This window comes from Acanthochromis polyacanthus, chromosome 9, assembly GCF_021347895.1.
Source record: "Acanthochromis polyacanthus isolate Apoly-LR-REF ecotype Palm Island chromosome 9, KAUST_Apoly_ChrSc, whole genome shotgun sequence".
NCBI lineage: Eukaryota > Metazoa > Chordata > Actinopteri > Pomacentridae > Acanthochromis > Acanthochromis polyacanthus.
The window spans coordinates 21,834,571-21,849,822 of NC_067121.1; the positions used below are offsets into that span (position 1 = coordinate 21,834,571).

General features: G+C 42.2%; 1 protein-coding gene across 1 annotated transcript in view; it reads right to left on the reverse strand.

Moving 5' to 3' along the window:
• Positions 1–223: 223 nt before the first annotated feature.
• The window catches only part of agap3 (ArfGAP with GTPase domain, ankyrin repeat and PH domain 3), a 128,312-nt gene continuing 113,283 nt past the window's right edge, over positions 224–15,252 (reverse strand). The window contains 2 exon segments of the mRNA XM_051952843.1: positions 224–3,472; positions 4,562–4,817. Coding sequence (XP_051808803.1) covers positions 3,248–3,472; positions 4,562–4,817 — 481 coding nt within the window. The 3' untranslated portion in view covers positions 224–3,247.

Below are 15,252 nucleotides of genomic sequence, written 5' to 3' on the forward strand. Positions count from 1 at the left end.
GTTGGGGGTCCCACAAGCAGGAAGTGAAGAGGTCGCTTTACTTACCTCAGGACAGGCCTGGTGGAGTTGACTCGGACACGAAGTTTGATGGACAAACACGCCAAGTGATAGCTGGGAATAGAGTCCGGCCTCACCTATTAGGCCCCAGCAGGTCAGATACATGCTGTAAGCGATAGGTGCATGATGGATAACGAGTGAACAACACATACACCACACAAATGGGTTGATTCCCCTAAATCCAGGGAAGGCTACGTCATTTTATTTGAGTGTTTATTAATAGGTCAACAGTCAGCCAAGCATCCAAGCATACAACAAGTTACTCTTTAGCTTTTGCTTTGTTTCACGTTCTGAACGTAAAGGAATTACAATAGGAAAAATGAACAAAAACAAAACCAAAAAAAAAATATTTACATACTGCATTATAAATATGTCAAATGTACATCATTATACACAAGTACCAAAGATGGTCGGGTATGTCGAGACCAAACAGTACCTTAAAAATATGCCTAAGGAGAAATGAAAACAACATATCAAAATATGGTTTGTGGGTCATGAGGACCTAAAACCAGTTCAGTTTGTTTCTCTACGAGGAGCTTGTCTTCAGGTAAAAGCATTAAGCTACTATGTACACTTCATGTTGTGTTTGGGGGAAAAACAGGCAGGTTTCTAGTGTTCTTCTTCTTCTTTCTTTCGTTTTTTCATCATCATCTAAGGGTTGTAAATAAGAGTTCAGGTCATCACTGTACACTTTTAACTCCTTTCAGTAATCCCATTTGGACAGTGAAATGTACTCACTGAAATAAGTTGGTCAAGTAATGATCAGAAATAAGGCCAGTATCACAGTACAGTACGAGTGAATTCAAAGAAGTCAGGCGGAGTTTGTGGAGCAATTTGACATTTTGGGGAAAAGTGTTAATTCACCTTCTTATTGAGAGTTGGATGAGAAGATACCGCTCTGATGTCTGAGTGCAAACCACTGAGAAAAAGGCAGGAGGCAGTTTAACCGAGGGAGGATAAACACCGGAAGCAAAGAAGATCTTCCACCTGCACCGTTAAAGCTAAAAAACGAACATTGAGGTTGTTAAATCTGGAAAAAAAGGCGGCGTATAAATGGCAGTTTGTGTTTTTAGAAAGAGTTACATGGCGCAACTATCTGTTAGAGCAGCATAACGGTTTGCTAGACTAGCCTAATGACATCCTGGCTACATCTCTGCACACATGTAGGAGTCTTCTCCTCAGACTTAGAGCAGGAAAACAAATATTCATAAAATGTCAAACCATTCCTTTAAAATGTCACTTTCTTCTGGATTTGCAAATGTCCTCTTTTGACCACATTTATTTATTGTTAGTAAGCCCTGACACAAAAAAAATACTGTAAAGCAACAACTTAATCATGTAGATAAGGTACCAAGTTAAAAACTTGCTCTGTAAACATCCATTCTGCCGTAGTAAACCCATAAAATCAAAACATTTGAAAACCTTGCAAATGGCAGTTGAACAGAGAAAACACAACTGTAGACATTTGTGCCAACTTAAGTCCTTTTCTGTCTAAGTCCTATTTACTATAAATGAATTATCATGTCTGTGGAATACTATACATTTGCATTAATGCAAACTAATCGTACTTCCCTCTATGAACCTCTTTGCTCATTTGAATCCCTAAATGTCACTCTCACTTCAGTCACAAGAATGTATTTGTCAACTGCCTGCTTTTAGGCTGACGGGACAGGGGGGAGGACGAAGGTTTAAGGTAAAGGAAAGGACTGCTTTTATTGACTCTAAAAGTCTGAATAAGTTCATACTGTTCTTATAAGGAATAAGGCGAAGGAACAAGAACTACTTTTTTACAGAGGTCTGTACATTAAAACACAGTTATGTTCCCAAATCTTCACTGTAGGCGTCTGTCTTCTCTCCAGTGTCCTTTCTCCAAAGAACAGAAATGCCCAGTCGCTCTCTGCTGCACAGTTACTGACGAAGACGTAAGCACAAATGTAATCGTTCACACACACACACACACACACACACACACACACACACACACACACACACACACACACACACACACACACACACACACACACACACACACACACACACACACACACACACACACACACACACACACACACACACACACACACACACACACACACAGTACCTTATATGTATTTCACAGCAACAATAGAGGAAATGTTCTTTAAGGGTACCAATTTTTACAGTTTTTGGCCACAGGAGGTGAATGGATATTCAAGTACGCTTGCGGTCTGAAGAGAGTTTTGTGAGAATCTGTGTCAAACAATTATCAACACAATCTAGTCAATCGGAAAATTACTCCAACAAAGACATCATAATGGTACAATTTCACTGTTTCAATCAAACCTTTGAATTTGAATGAATTCTGATTGAAGAGGAACACTTACAAAGCCACGTGGCTCAATGGCCATAAAACATTATGCCCCTTAATTCCTTTATAGTCACAGACATTTTTACTGGAGGATCATGAGAAGGGTGGCGAGGGAAATGACTCACTTTCACCCAATGGAAATTCTGCAATCAACTCCTTTATGATGATCCGAATCCATTTCCCTGTGAATTAAGTATCTAAATCATTTGGACTCTTTAACTATAATTGCTTTGCGTTTGTATATGAATAGTATGTCAAGAGTTAGCTGTGTTGAAGACATGCATCATTACGAAAGCTCTAACAGCCATTGATATCATGAGAGATTTAGTTCCTTTCCCACATCAGCGTTCCGTCACTCGCAAAACTACTCTCTACACTTTTTATGTCACTATGCTTGGGCTTGGAAATCGGAGGAAAGTATCTCACTCGCACTCATTATATAATCAGTTCACATCGCAGAGGGGGGAAACATCAAAGGAAATGTTCAAGCATTAAGGAAATACTTTTCGTAGGGTAAGTATGAATGCCAAAGTAAGTCATTTGTTTGGTTGACGCTTGAAAACTAAAAGCTTAAAGCTGATCATGATCATCTCAGACCAAGATTGAATAAAGTTAACAAACAAACTGAATACAAATAATAATATAAAATAAACAATGTACAATGTCCGAACCCCACACGGCCACCTTGTTTCAGCGTAGTGGAATAAGTCCATCCCTCCTAATATGTCTCCATTGGTACTGATTCTGGTTTACACAGTGTGAAACAGAGGAGGAAGTACTGGGAAGAGACACAGGTCGGGTTTGGGGGTTTTGTGTTTTCTGTCTGCAGCTGCTTTCCGGCTCCTACATGATGCTGATGCTGCGGTTGAGCTCACACTGGGCGTTGTTGTTGTTGATGTTGGGGTTGCGGCGGCTCATGTTGGGCGTGGGCACCGAGGTCAGGCTGCTGCTGTCGTTGGGACAGCCGTGTTGAACTAATATATCCGCGCACTCCTGACTTCCAGCTCGCCGAGCGTAGGACAGCGGTGTCTGACCGCGAGCGTCGCGACTTTTCACATCCACGCCGTACTGTGGAGGGAAAACGGTGGACATAAAAGGAAGATCATATTTGAGGACAGACATAAAAATACCGAATGACTGATAATTCTTTTCAGCATTTTGGTGTGATTTATACTTTAATATGTCATACTTAAGATGAAAATTTGGGGGAAGCAATTGTGATACAAATTTTTGATTGCACTTACTACCGTCACTGAAAGAACCCTGCAATTTTACAATTTTTTCCTTCATAAGAGGAATTGTGATGCATAATCAGAAACTCATTTGTATTTCCTCTCTATTTTTATCCTTCCCTTTCAGTAAATGGCACACAATCAGCAGACAGGACAAGTTTTAGGTGATTGGGAGATTGGATCATTTACGTGTAAAAACTGCAAATTCTAAAATGTTAAGCTTTCCATATTGGTCTTTATACTCTCACACTCCTATTTCTCCTTTATGTCTTCCTCGTCGATTGTACATCGTACAATAATGCACATACATACATATACATTTAACTGTGCTTAAGACTTAAATTCAGCGAAATTATTTGACACGTTGGAAACCCGCACAACACATTCTATGCATTTTTTCAAGGACTTTTAGGAATGTAGCAACACAAAGTCACATTTTAGACTCTGTATGTTTAAACTTCTAGGTCTACACTTCTAAATAAAGAGATGATTTTGTATTTTGCCCCCAGTGTTGTATTTCTGGCAGATTGGAGATGGCTTAAAGACAACATTTGGACCTTCATTTTGGGAAAGAAACCTTTTTTACTTAAGACTGTTCCTTGGATAATTTCTTGGACTGGACTTATTACAAGTAGTAATTTCACTAATTGTAGCAAAAATATAGCTTAAGATAATTATTTTATGTTGAGTGGAGTTAGGGTATATTGGCAACTATTTATATACTAAAGAATTTCCTTGAAAGAATTGATATTTTTTACATAAAACTTGCACTTTTTGTGTGTCTTTTGTGTTTGACTTGAGTAATTCTGTACTGATTAAAGTCATACACGTTTGCAACAATAAACAAGCTTAACAAAGAGGTCAGATGGTGCCCAAATACCAGCATTAGAAGTATTTATCCATCTCAGACTGTTCTCAGACTCACCCAGATGAGCAGTTGTGTGATGACTACATTGGCCATGGCGCAGGAGAGGTGCAGAGCGGTGCGTCCGTCTCCATCCCCGTAGGTCTCGTTAACCTCCTCCTTGGTGCCGTGGGCCAGCAGCACCACCACCAACCTCAGATCATCCTCCACCACCGCCCGAAGTAGCTGCTGGCCCAGAGGCACATCGGACTGAGGCAGCCCCACCACGAAAAGCTTCTGCTCATACTTGGCTCGGATCCAGCGCTCCTTCTCCTCCCTGGAGAGAAGGAAATGACAGGGGCGCCGCAGGTCAGGCAGGGTGAAACACGGCGAACATGCTACCAGCAATTTCACACCGACGCTAAAGACCTTTCAAAACATATCTCATAGTTTAGAGGCAGGGATTTAAAGGCAAAGGCGTGTGAACAGGGAGATCGTGGACACACAAGGGAAATATTACAGTAATTGGCCTAAGAGACTCACTGGAGTACGGTGACATTTCTAAATTATTAGAGCACAGGAAAGCGACTAGCCTTAACTATCACAGTGGGAAATAATACAGTGAGATAGGCTGGAGAGATGAGAGAATGCCAAAGGGTGTGACGCTTTGGGCAATATTCCAGTTTCTAGTGATTACGGTCGTCAGCATGACGGTTAGAGCCTGGCTGGCTTTCTAAAGGTTACACATCTTGAACAGCATGTCTGCCGCGGACAATACGGGAAGGCGGGGGACATATTTTTATCAGCGCTGTCGGCTGTCAGTCTGAACTGGTGGATCCCCTCCACAAAAGAGGCAGTGTGTCTCCGAGCCCCAGTCTCCCTTGGGGTGGCTGGGCCCTGAGTCAGATCGATGGGGCTGAATGGCAGCCAGAAAGGGACGGAGGGATGTGGGGCTCCTTCACTCCAGCCTGCAGCAGAGAATAGAGACTCGGGGAAGGCTCCATCCTCTATCACCAGGCAGAATTCTATCTATTGCTCTCCATCTTGACCCTCCGTTTCATTCTCTGCCCACATACAAACTGTCCAAATAAGAAAGAAAAAAAATCAATATCAATATGTGAATGACTGAGCATGCCCAGTGTGGTACTAACCCTGTGACCCTGTCAGCCGGTGTGATAAGGGGAGCAGAAAGAGGCTGTTGTTTGGATTTGTGGGTGAGTGACAGAAAGGAGAAGGTTTGTACGGATAAGTTAAAGCGGCAACGCTGGCTGGAGTGACAAGGCTCTCATGGGACTCACTATCAACGGGCCAAGCCTTAGGAGCATGTACAAACTGACAAGCCAACTCCATTCAATTGCATTTTATCATAGTAACGGTAAAAACTGACTCAAACTGTTTGCTTTGTTATTAAACTTAATCTGTTAGTGGTGTAACAGAGGATCACATTACCAGACTAAATGACATATTAATGATCATTATTAAAGGATTGGTACGCCCAAATGGCCAAAGTGTTTTCTCAGGTTTTGCATTATCGATCTTTGAGATTTGATTCCAGAATTGTGGTGCTCAGAGGTTTGAGACAATGACTTGGTTTTTGTATTTCTTACTGACAAAAAATTTCACTGAAGGACTGAAACCAAGAGCGTGTTAGATTGACTGTTAATACTTTCTGACTGCACTTGATTGTCGGCGGTTCACAGCCCCAAGGCCATTAAACTACAAACTGAAGTCTTTAAACACAGCACACAAAAACACAGTTTGGTTGAAAACAGTTGGGCATTGCACTTTTTACCAGATCTGACTGAAACGGAAGTAAATAGTTTGTTAGCAGTGCCCTTTTTTCAGCTGCAGATTTGGTGTACTAGTTCATTTACAGCAGCAGTAAAGTGCAGTGCAACATGGTCACCATTACAACAATGGAGCTTTGTGGCTCCATATTTCAGCGCTCGATTTAGACGGTCGCCAGGTCGCCGCGAGCGCCGGGAATCATGGGAGGTTGATGACATCATACAAAGTGGCTGCCTCCATGAAGAAAACATGATAGGCGGTTCAGCTCGATCGAGCGCTCGATTTAGACGGTCGCCAGGTCGCCATTTGCGACGAAAAATGTCGCAAATGGAGACGTGGCGACCGTCTAAATCGAGCGCTGTATTTGTTAGCAGGATAATTTCATTGTTGGTTTTGTTCTTTGTCTGGAATTTGCAGATGAGAGTGAAATTAAAATTCCAACAAGGGGAACATCTCCTTGCTCCTCCATGTTCATATCGCTCCAAATAATCCACAGACCCTGTTGAAAAGGACAATCTAATGAAAAAGCAGATTTGGTATTGAGAAGAGGACATAAATATTAGTGCTATACCTTATAATCAAAGTGAAAACAAAGCTATCTGCATCACTCAACACTCCAAGAGATGCAAAGGAATTACATTTTTTATATATATTTTTGGAATTATAGGTGAAACTGCCCTTTAAGCACATCTCCATATAGCGGCTCTTCAATCACAGCAGCCATTTTAACAACAGTAACCTGTTCAACATTAGTCACTCCTCTTTATTATGACCTTCGCAGCCAGGTGTCAAGGCTGCCAACTTACCACAGACAGCAACCATTTTCAGACTCATATGTCAGCTGCCAGGCTCACTTCACAGAGCAGTCTGTCTTGCACAGAGGAGCCTGGCAGCCGCCCTAACTACAGGAGTTAAGGATGTGATGGAAGAGGGGCAAGTCTTTATCAGCACCCGAGAAGAGATTAACTGCAAAAACAGCAACGGAAGCTCATAAAGCAACGACACGTACACCTTAAAATAGTCTTAAACCTTTGAACATATGGGCACATTTTTGTTTTGACCTAAAAGAAAATGCGGTGGAGAAAGTTCTCCACTATGCTCCACCATAAGCAAATCTTTTCTTAAAGAACAGGGTATTATGTGAACAACAATACAGCCCTAATGGCAGGCAATTGCAGAGGCTCAGAGTTTTATGGTGTAAGACCTCCATCAATCCCTACTCAGTCATTATGTGGGGACAAGCCTGTTAGCAAATCAATTGTCCTTAGAAGCGGTGGACTACTCAGAGCAGGAAGGGGCTGTCCTGCCCCCGACCATTATTTCCGGTGGACTCTTTGAAAACAAGTTTTTTTTCCCTTTTACTGCCCAAAAGATTTAAGTTGGTCTGAAAACTGTATAACCTGCTGTAACCCTAAAATGAAACTCGACAAAATTTAACAAAAAATCTAAGCAAGGGTAAACACAACCAGTGAGAGCTGTTGTCCAAAGTTTGTTGCAGAAAGCTACACCATGAATGAGATGCTGAATCTGTAGAGGCCAGTGAATTGATATGAGCTAAATGAGGCAGAAAGTTAGCACCAAGACGTGAAACAAAAAGGCTGAGGAGAGCCATTAAGAAGACGTCAACATCTCAGAAAAGAGGCCCGAGGACACTTTGTTAGCCCTCGCTACCAAATCAGCCCCGAAGACCTGCAGGAAAAAGGCCTCGCTCACTGCTGATGCTGAGCTTTAAATTCGACAAATTCACAGCTCTTTCTAGATGGTCCAGTTTTTAAATGAAACAAAAAAAAAAAGCGCAAGCAGCCAGCAGTGGTTTTTAAAAATTCCTCAGCTGCTGCCACTTGAAAGACAGAGTGTGAAAGGAAGTGAAATGGTAATCCCGCCTCTGTCTTTTGTTTGAAATAGAAAAACAATCCAAACAGAGGTAGGGTTTAGACAGTCAGGGGGAAAACTGAGACCCTTGAAAGGGACACTTCCTCACCACAGGAGGAAGAAAAATAAAATCAGCAGATTTAGCATGTCAAAGCGCCAGGACAGAGTAGGAGGGGAGGTGGAGAGGGAAAGGAGAGTGAATTTTCACAGCATGGGGGGATATTTAGGAAATTGAACTGATGGTTACTCCTATACACACATCTAAGCACACAGACACCAATTTCCCCACCCGGGCCTGAGCACATACTTGTTCTAAATTTCTCTGTTGCTTAGGGGATAGAGGGGAGCTCAAAAGTTCCCAATAAAAATGCCTGTGTCTCTTTCAACTAAAAACAAGCAGCGGTTGCTTTGCCACAAACCTTCCTCCATCATCCAAAGCTACCTCGCAGCAGATATTCATGGTTTAACTTTCTTTCATTGACTTTGATTTGAATGAAATCCTGGGCAAACTTCAAAACGTTTACCGAGACAGAAGTGGAAATGGGATTCCTGTCTGGAGCTGGTGTCCCCTTTCATTTGCCTATGCAGAGTCCACGTAGATAAAGGCAGCCTTAACAGTAGAGAAAGGCCTCTTTTATAATTCTATTAGAGCTCTGTCCCTCCAGCTCTCCGTTGAGCAATGGATTCTGACCCTGACTTAATTAAGTGGCAAATGGCAGAATGATTCTCCTAAACCCAGCCCACGGAGTCAAGAACACATGACTGAATTCAAATAAAGAGGGACAAACAAGGATAATTAGTCAAGCCTGAAAGACAAAGGCGAACAGGAATTTATAGGAAGGGAAGGGAAACTGAGACGGCGGGGGCGGAGCCAGCGGCGGAGAAGCCACAGAATGACCAATCTGACTCCCTGCAATAAAGGTGCACTGGTCCATAGGAAGAGGAGGATGTCCGTCCCACCACTCGCACATCTTTCGAGTCCTCCTAAACTGTCAATGCTTCTGCAGCTCCTCCTACTCTTCTGTGAGCGTCCAAATTCACTGTGGATACATCAAATAGACGCACTGAAGGGGAGAAGCGGTGGGGGTGGTTGACGGGAGAAGGGGTGGGGTGGGGTGGTCTGGGGTGGGGGTGGGGGGTGGGGGGTGGGGGGGGCTCTTTGGGCTTGACCAGCTTGAACAGACTTCACAGTGGGGGTGGGCGACTTGTATGGGACCGATTCCCATGCAGCCAGCGGCTTCACTTCCACAAACCGAGGGGAGGGAAGACCAGAGAGCGAGGAAAGAGGGACAGCAGCAGAAAGAGAGAGAGGGGGCTGAGAGGGGAAACGACAGAGATGAAAAAAGCGCACACAACGGGGAAAGAAAGCTGGGCCCCAAAGCATCAAAGGTTGCTAAGGGCGAGAAATGAAGGAGAAACACAGTAAACGCCGCAGCAAGAGTGCTAAATAAGGCCTCCTATGGTCCGGCGGGTTACAGTGTAGACATGGTATGCTCCGCTCTGAGCATAACCGCTCGAAAAGAATTAAGACAAATATTTCTACAAGTGGAATAGATGCCACTTTTTGTGGCTTTCCAGATTGTGGACTGAACAGATGAGCAGAATTCTAAAGGTTGTTGTGTCGGGCGCTATAGAAAAGGCCAATTGGCGAGCATCTGGGTGCTGTAGGCAGCCAGAGGGATGAGCTGAATATATTGTGACATTAATGAGGTTGTCAGACTCCTCATGATGGAGTGGCTGTGTTTTTGTGCCAGTACGACGAACACCCTTAAATGCTCATGCTGTTAACCCCTGCTGAACCCTCACCTCCATACAAAGCTGAGGGGATGATAAGCACATGCCCCGCTTAAGCGTTTAGCCTGCTTCACGTGCACATTTTTAAAATCTAGCGACTGAGCTGGCTCCTTTTTTTTTTTCCTTTCGGGTAATCAGACGCAAATGTTATTATGATTTTGTAATGCTAGCAATACTTAAACTAAATTGCATGGTTAAGTAGACGGTACTATAATGAAGCAGTGCTCTCTCTATGTCCACCTGGCCCTGAATCCCGGTGGCATGTGGGCAATTAGCGACTGTGGTACCACATCTCCCACACAGGGCTAATTACTGACCTGTGGGTTTCATTTGGAGAGCGAGAAAACGAGAGAGAGGGAGGACATGGGAAGACCCAGTCATTCATTTGTCTTAATTAATTACTCTTCCTCCACCAGGGCTCCTGGCAAGGCCGGCTATTCTAAAATCTCTTCGGAGAGTTGGTGCTCCGGCACTTCTAACCTGTGAGTAGCCTGGAATCTTCATTCTGAGTACTAATTTGAAGGGCAGGCACAAATGTAGGCAAAATCCTACGACAGAAGCCCACAGTACTGATTTTGCAAACAACCAGTCTGGGAGGAGGGGGAGGAGAGATGCCACTGCCAGAGCAGAAGGGGTTAAAAGAGGCAGTGGGGGCCAGGTTTGGAGAGGTTAGCGGTGTGATTCATTTTTATTACCACGCAGCCCCTGCAGGCGGCAGGAGTGGCAAATTATTTCTGAAACAAAGTGGAGGGCTCTCATCAGAGCTATTACCTGCCTGTGGCCGAGGGCGGCACGGAGCCTACAGAGGGTGACAGTGAGAGGCCCACGTCAGTGAGGGATAGCCGTCCACATCCGTCCACGCTCCAGGACATCTCCTCCAAATGAGAACCGGGGTCTGTGTATGTGTGCGTTTTTGAGTGCGCCTCTCGTTTTGTGTGTGTGCCAGCAGAAGGTAAGGGTTGAAGTTAGCTGCTGGACCTCACCCACAGTATCTGTCAGAATAATCTGTAGTGTTTTCTATCACAAACATGCCAAGCAATTAGAGGTGACGTGCAAAACACAATGACTCCCAGGTGCTAATTAAAAGAACAACTCCCTCTGCAATATGCTGACTGCAGAGATCAGCCACAATGCAGAGCTCCAACACATTTATCACCCTGGATTTAACCGTAGCCTGGCCGGATCTGACTTCTGGTTTTAGTGCACTGGCACCGCTTTACATTCAGACATCCAGTACAAATGGGGTAGAAATTGTAACTTATGGCTTTATTGACTATCAAGTCATTAATTCTTCATAAATCAGTTGTAAGCCATTAAGAACAACATTTGGCTTGTGACAAATGCTCTGGTTGGTTGGACCGCTTCATGATGTCCATGATGTGGAATAAAAAACTTCAGATCTGATATTTAATGACACATTATTTATGACTTCACACTGCACTCTAGAAGTCCACATTTGATTGCTTATTAGAAACCCTCTGATCATTTATTAGAGGATTAACAACTTCATAAGCGCATTATTACCAAACAAAAACACCATCCAAAGAGATTTTCACAACCTAGTTAAAATACAGCAGTTTGAAAAAGCATTGGCTAGCCATTATTTCTACATTATATTACATAGAAGATCCCATGTTGTTAAAGTTCTTACATCTAAAAACTGGTGATGACACATGCATTAATTATACCAAATACAAAGGATCCACATGAGCCAAAGGGATTTTTTTTTACAACTTGAAATTCCATAAGTGGCTCCCAATACTGGTTCATAACTGTTCTAAAAGTAAATGCTACTGATTTATTAATGTTACAAAGGCTTTATTCAGAGCTCAACTTGATACAAGATGCCTTATTAAAAAGTGGCACCATGCGTTCTTATAAAAGGTGTATAAACAGGTGACCAGCAGGCATACATACATCTACATATGCATGCATACAAACAAGCTTCCCATTACAATGTCTGTAATCATTCTGATGTACACCAATAATTTCACTGCTGTGCTGATCCGCGTCCGACAAATCTATATATTGTGTTCTTTCGATGCAGAATATCATAAGCTAAACCAATCTTGTGGATGAATGCCTTTAAGTTAAATCTCAAAAATGCAAAAGGGTAAAACTAGTCTTGCAGGAGACATTCAATCAGACACTGAGTTGATATTCAGGTAGTTACTGAATCGTTTAGATTAGGTGTCACTAATGTTTAGTGGGAGTCGGCAGCCATACACTGCCGGCCTGGGTGCCATCACAAAGCTGCTACATGTCACCAGTGTGACACAATTAAAATCCTCTCATATGTGCTCTGCTCAAGTTAAGAGAAGCAGGCATAGGAACAGTCAGAAATAATGGCAGAAAGAAGGAAAAAAAACACTCAATCCTATTAAATTGCTTCGAATCCATCATTCATGATGAAGCAAAAATAATTTGATACCACTGTTTACCACACTGTCAGCAACAAAATCCTCATAATCTTAGTAACCAGTGGCCATGTATGATATTTATAAGTGCTGTTTTTTTGTCTAAAGATTAGTTATCCTGCAAATGAGATTTATTGTTTGACAGTGAAAACTAATGGAGATGCTGCTGCAGGAGAAGATCGGATTTTTTAGACAATGAAGAACCTTCCAGCTCGAGGCGACGTGGGACTGACAGTGGTAGGGAGAGGAATCAACATCAATAATCTTTCATCAAGTCCACAGTGGAGCACTTTAGCACAGATACCATTCAATAAACAACTGTAGGCCATCATTCAGAGCTGAACTGGCCGGAGAGCGGAGGACGGATTCGGGAGGAAAAAGTGAGAAGGACTGTTCATTAGAAAGTGAAGACAGAAGGAGCATTTTAGTTTTTCATGGTGGCAGCATGTGAACATAAACTGGTTCCTCACAGTGAGCCATGAGCAGTGATTCTGTGCTGCAGTGCATGATGAAGAAAGTAGATTGTAAGACGACTTCTGTTGCTAGAACTTTCACAGTTATTTGGCTTTATTTGTAGCAAGTAAAAGCACAAAACCATAAAATGTATTCGTTTCTCCAGAAAATAGAAACTGTCATAACCGGAGCCAAACATTTGTCTGATGGTGATAATCATAGATTCTGAAGGAGGCAAAGCCGGTCCCACAGGTTTCTGTAATAAGTGAAAGTCAACAAAATATGAAGTAGCACCAATATTAGGGTTAATAAGTCGGGCTGACCACTGTTGACATGATGGAGGAAGGGGACGTGACAGAAGCTCTACCTGAAAAACTACAAACCCTCTTAAATTTCACAGTTTTTTATGACACATCATAATCTAAATATATGAGTTCTTCCTAAAATGTCTACTCCATAGGCATAACTGCACATTTATATATATTTTATGAATCAAGAATTTAAAAAGTATTGTCAGTGCAAAATAATAATAAAAATATTGGCATTATAAATCAATCAAGCTTCAGGATCAGGTGAAAACTGTAATTAGGTCTGACATTGATGACAGCTTTTATTTGAAATAATTACAGTTTCCAACTAATTAATCAAAATGCATAAACAAATCTTCCAAAATAAAACTCTCAAAACCTCAAATCCCTATATTTTTTGCTATTTTTAAAGGACAAAGATATTGCCCTTTGGTTCATTTTACACAAATATTGATGATTAATTGCACTTTTATTTTATTTTGTTTGCTTTTTTTTACTCTCACTACTACTTGCTGTGACCATGCCACGGTTTATCACTAATATATGTATGAGATCCTACATGCTATTTTACATTGTAAATAACTGACATAAGAATTCAGGACTGAATTTAAAAAACAAATAAAGAGACCCCCAACCTCCACCAAACCAAAATCGATAAACTAAAATTTAGAATGTGTATTTTGCTGACATATAAGACAGTGCAAGTGTTTTAGTTGTCAGTTATACCATTGTTTCACTTCTATCTTTGTGCTTTTGCTGCCAGTTGTTTGTGATTCCAGTGTCCCATAAGCAACTTAGTCTAATGTGTACGTCAAATCCACCGTTTGCCCCTTGCAGATTTCAGATAGCATTCTTACTACTCTGTCAAGCTAAAAAAAAACATGCTTGTTTCTAGTTAGTGTTTCCAGTGGGTTCCTGTTGGTTGGTCGTCTAACTCATGTGCAACTTTTTCCTGTTCCTGGTTGTTCTTCAAGTAAATACTTCGATGTTTGTCTCCTCTGTGACCCTGCTATTGAGTCGGGACACAAACAGACCTAAAATCATCAAAAACATCCAGACTAACTAGTCCACAACAAAACATGGTCCGTCTAAAGCTATAACATTGGACTGTTGTGATACTTTAGCTACAGTAGTAGAACAAGAAGCCAGACATGTTTCTCTGTTGGTATGTCACTTTACTTAAACGTTGTAAGGCTGTGATGTTCAAACTGTCCAGTGCCACCAGGGAGAGCCTACAGACAGTCTTTGCTGTGACAAACAGAGTGATGACCCGGCTCTGTGTGATGGATATGTGACAGGGTAGCTTGGGCCCCGAGGGCTTGGCTCTTGGGGTGCGGTTTAGCCATAATGGTGTGCTTAATTACCTGCACAGCCACACAGCAGGTCATTAGTCAGACTGGGACGCTGGGTCTCACCTGTCACCAAGAGATAAACAATCCTCCTCCCAGATCTAGGCACCTCAGAGGAAGGGGAAAAGGTACTTACAGGAGTATGTTAGGTGAGTGAGCGGGAAACTACATTTAAGACACTTATTGAAAAGATGTACGGCTACTTATAGGCATCTCAAAGTAAATCATGCTGGTTTTATTATATATGTTCAGAAGTTCCACAGACACATTTACTATGAACTAATATAACTTTAACTAAATCTTGTGAAGGACAGGCGGTTGTTTAGGATGTGGTTTAGATAAGACAATCTTTTCTTGATTAGGGCGTACATTTCAGGTGACGAACTTGATGGATCTGAAACAAGTCAGAGCATTTATCAGGTATCTGCAAATGATACCACGCACGACCCTCCTTTCATAAATTATAGTGTTCAAGTGAAGGCAGTCGAGAGACAGAAACACGAGACAGCAGAAACTGTGAAATATTAGAAGGAAAAGACAGGGGGATATACAGTGTGTGACTCTGACTGATATAACAGAGGTATTGTGATCAGTGTGTAGAGGATGGACTGATGCTCAGACATAAAATACTGTGTTTTTGGCTCAGTAGGCTGACATTTATGGACCCCCGGTGCTTCTTATGAAGCATTTTGTGTTGTGAACTGCCGGTGCTGAAATGTGGGTGGCTAATAAATGGCAGCTAATGGAGAGAAGACGGTGCTGCCTTCTCATTCTATAATCTCGCCATGCTT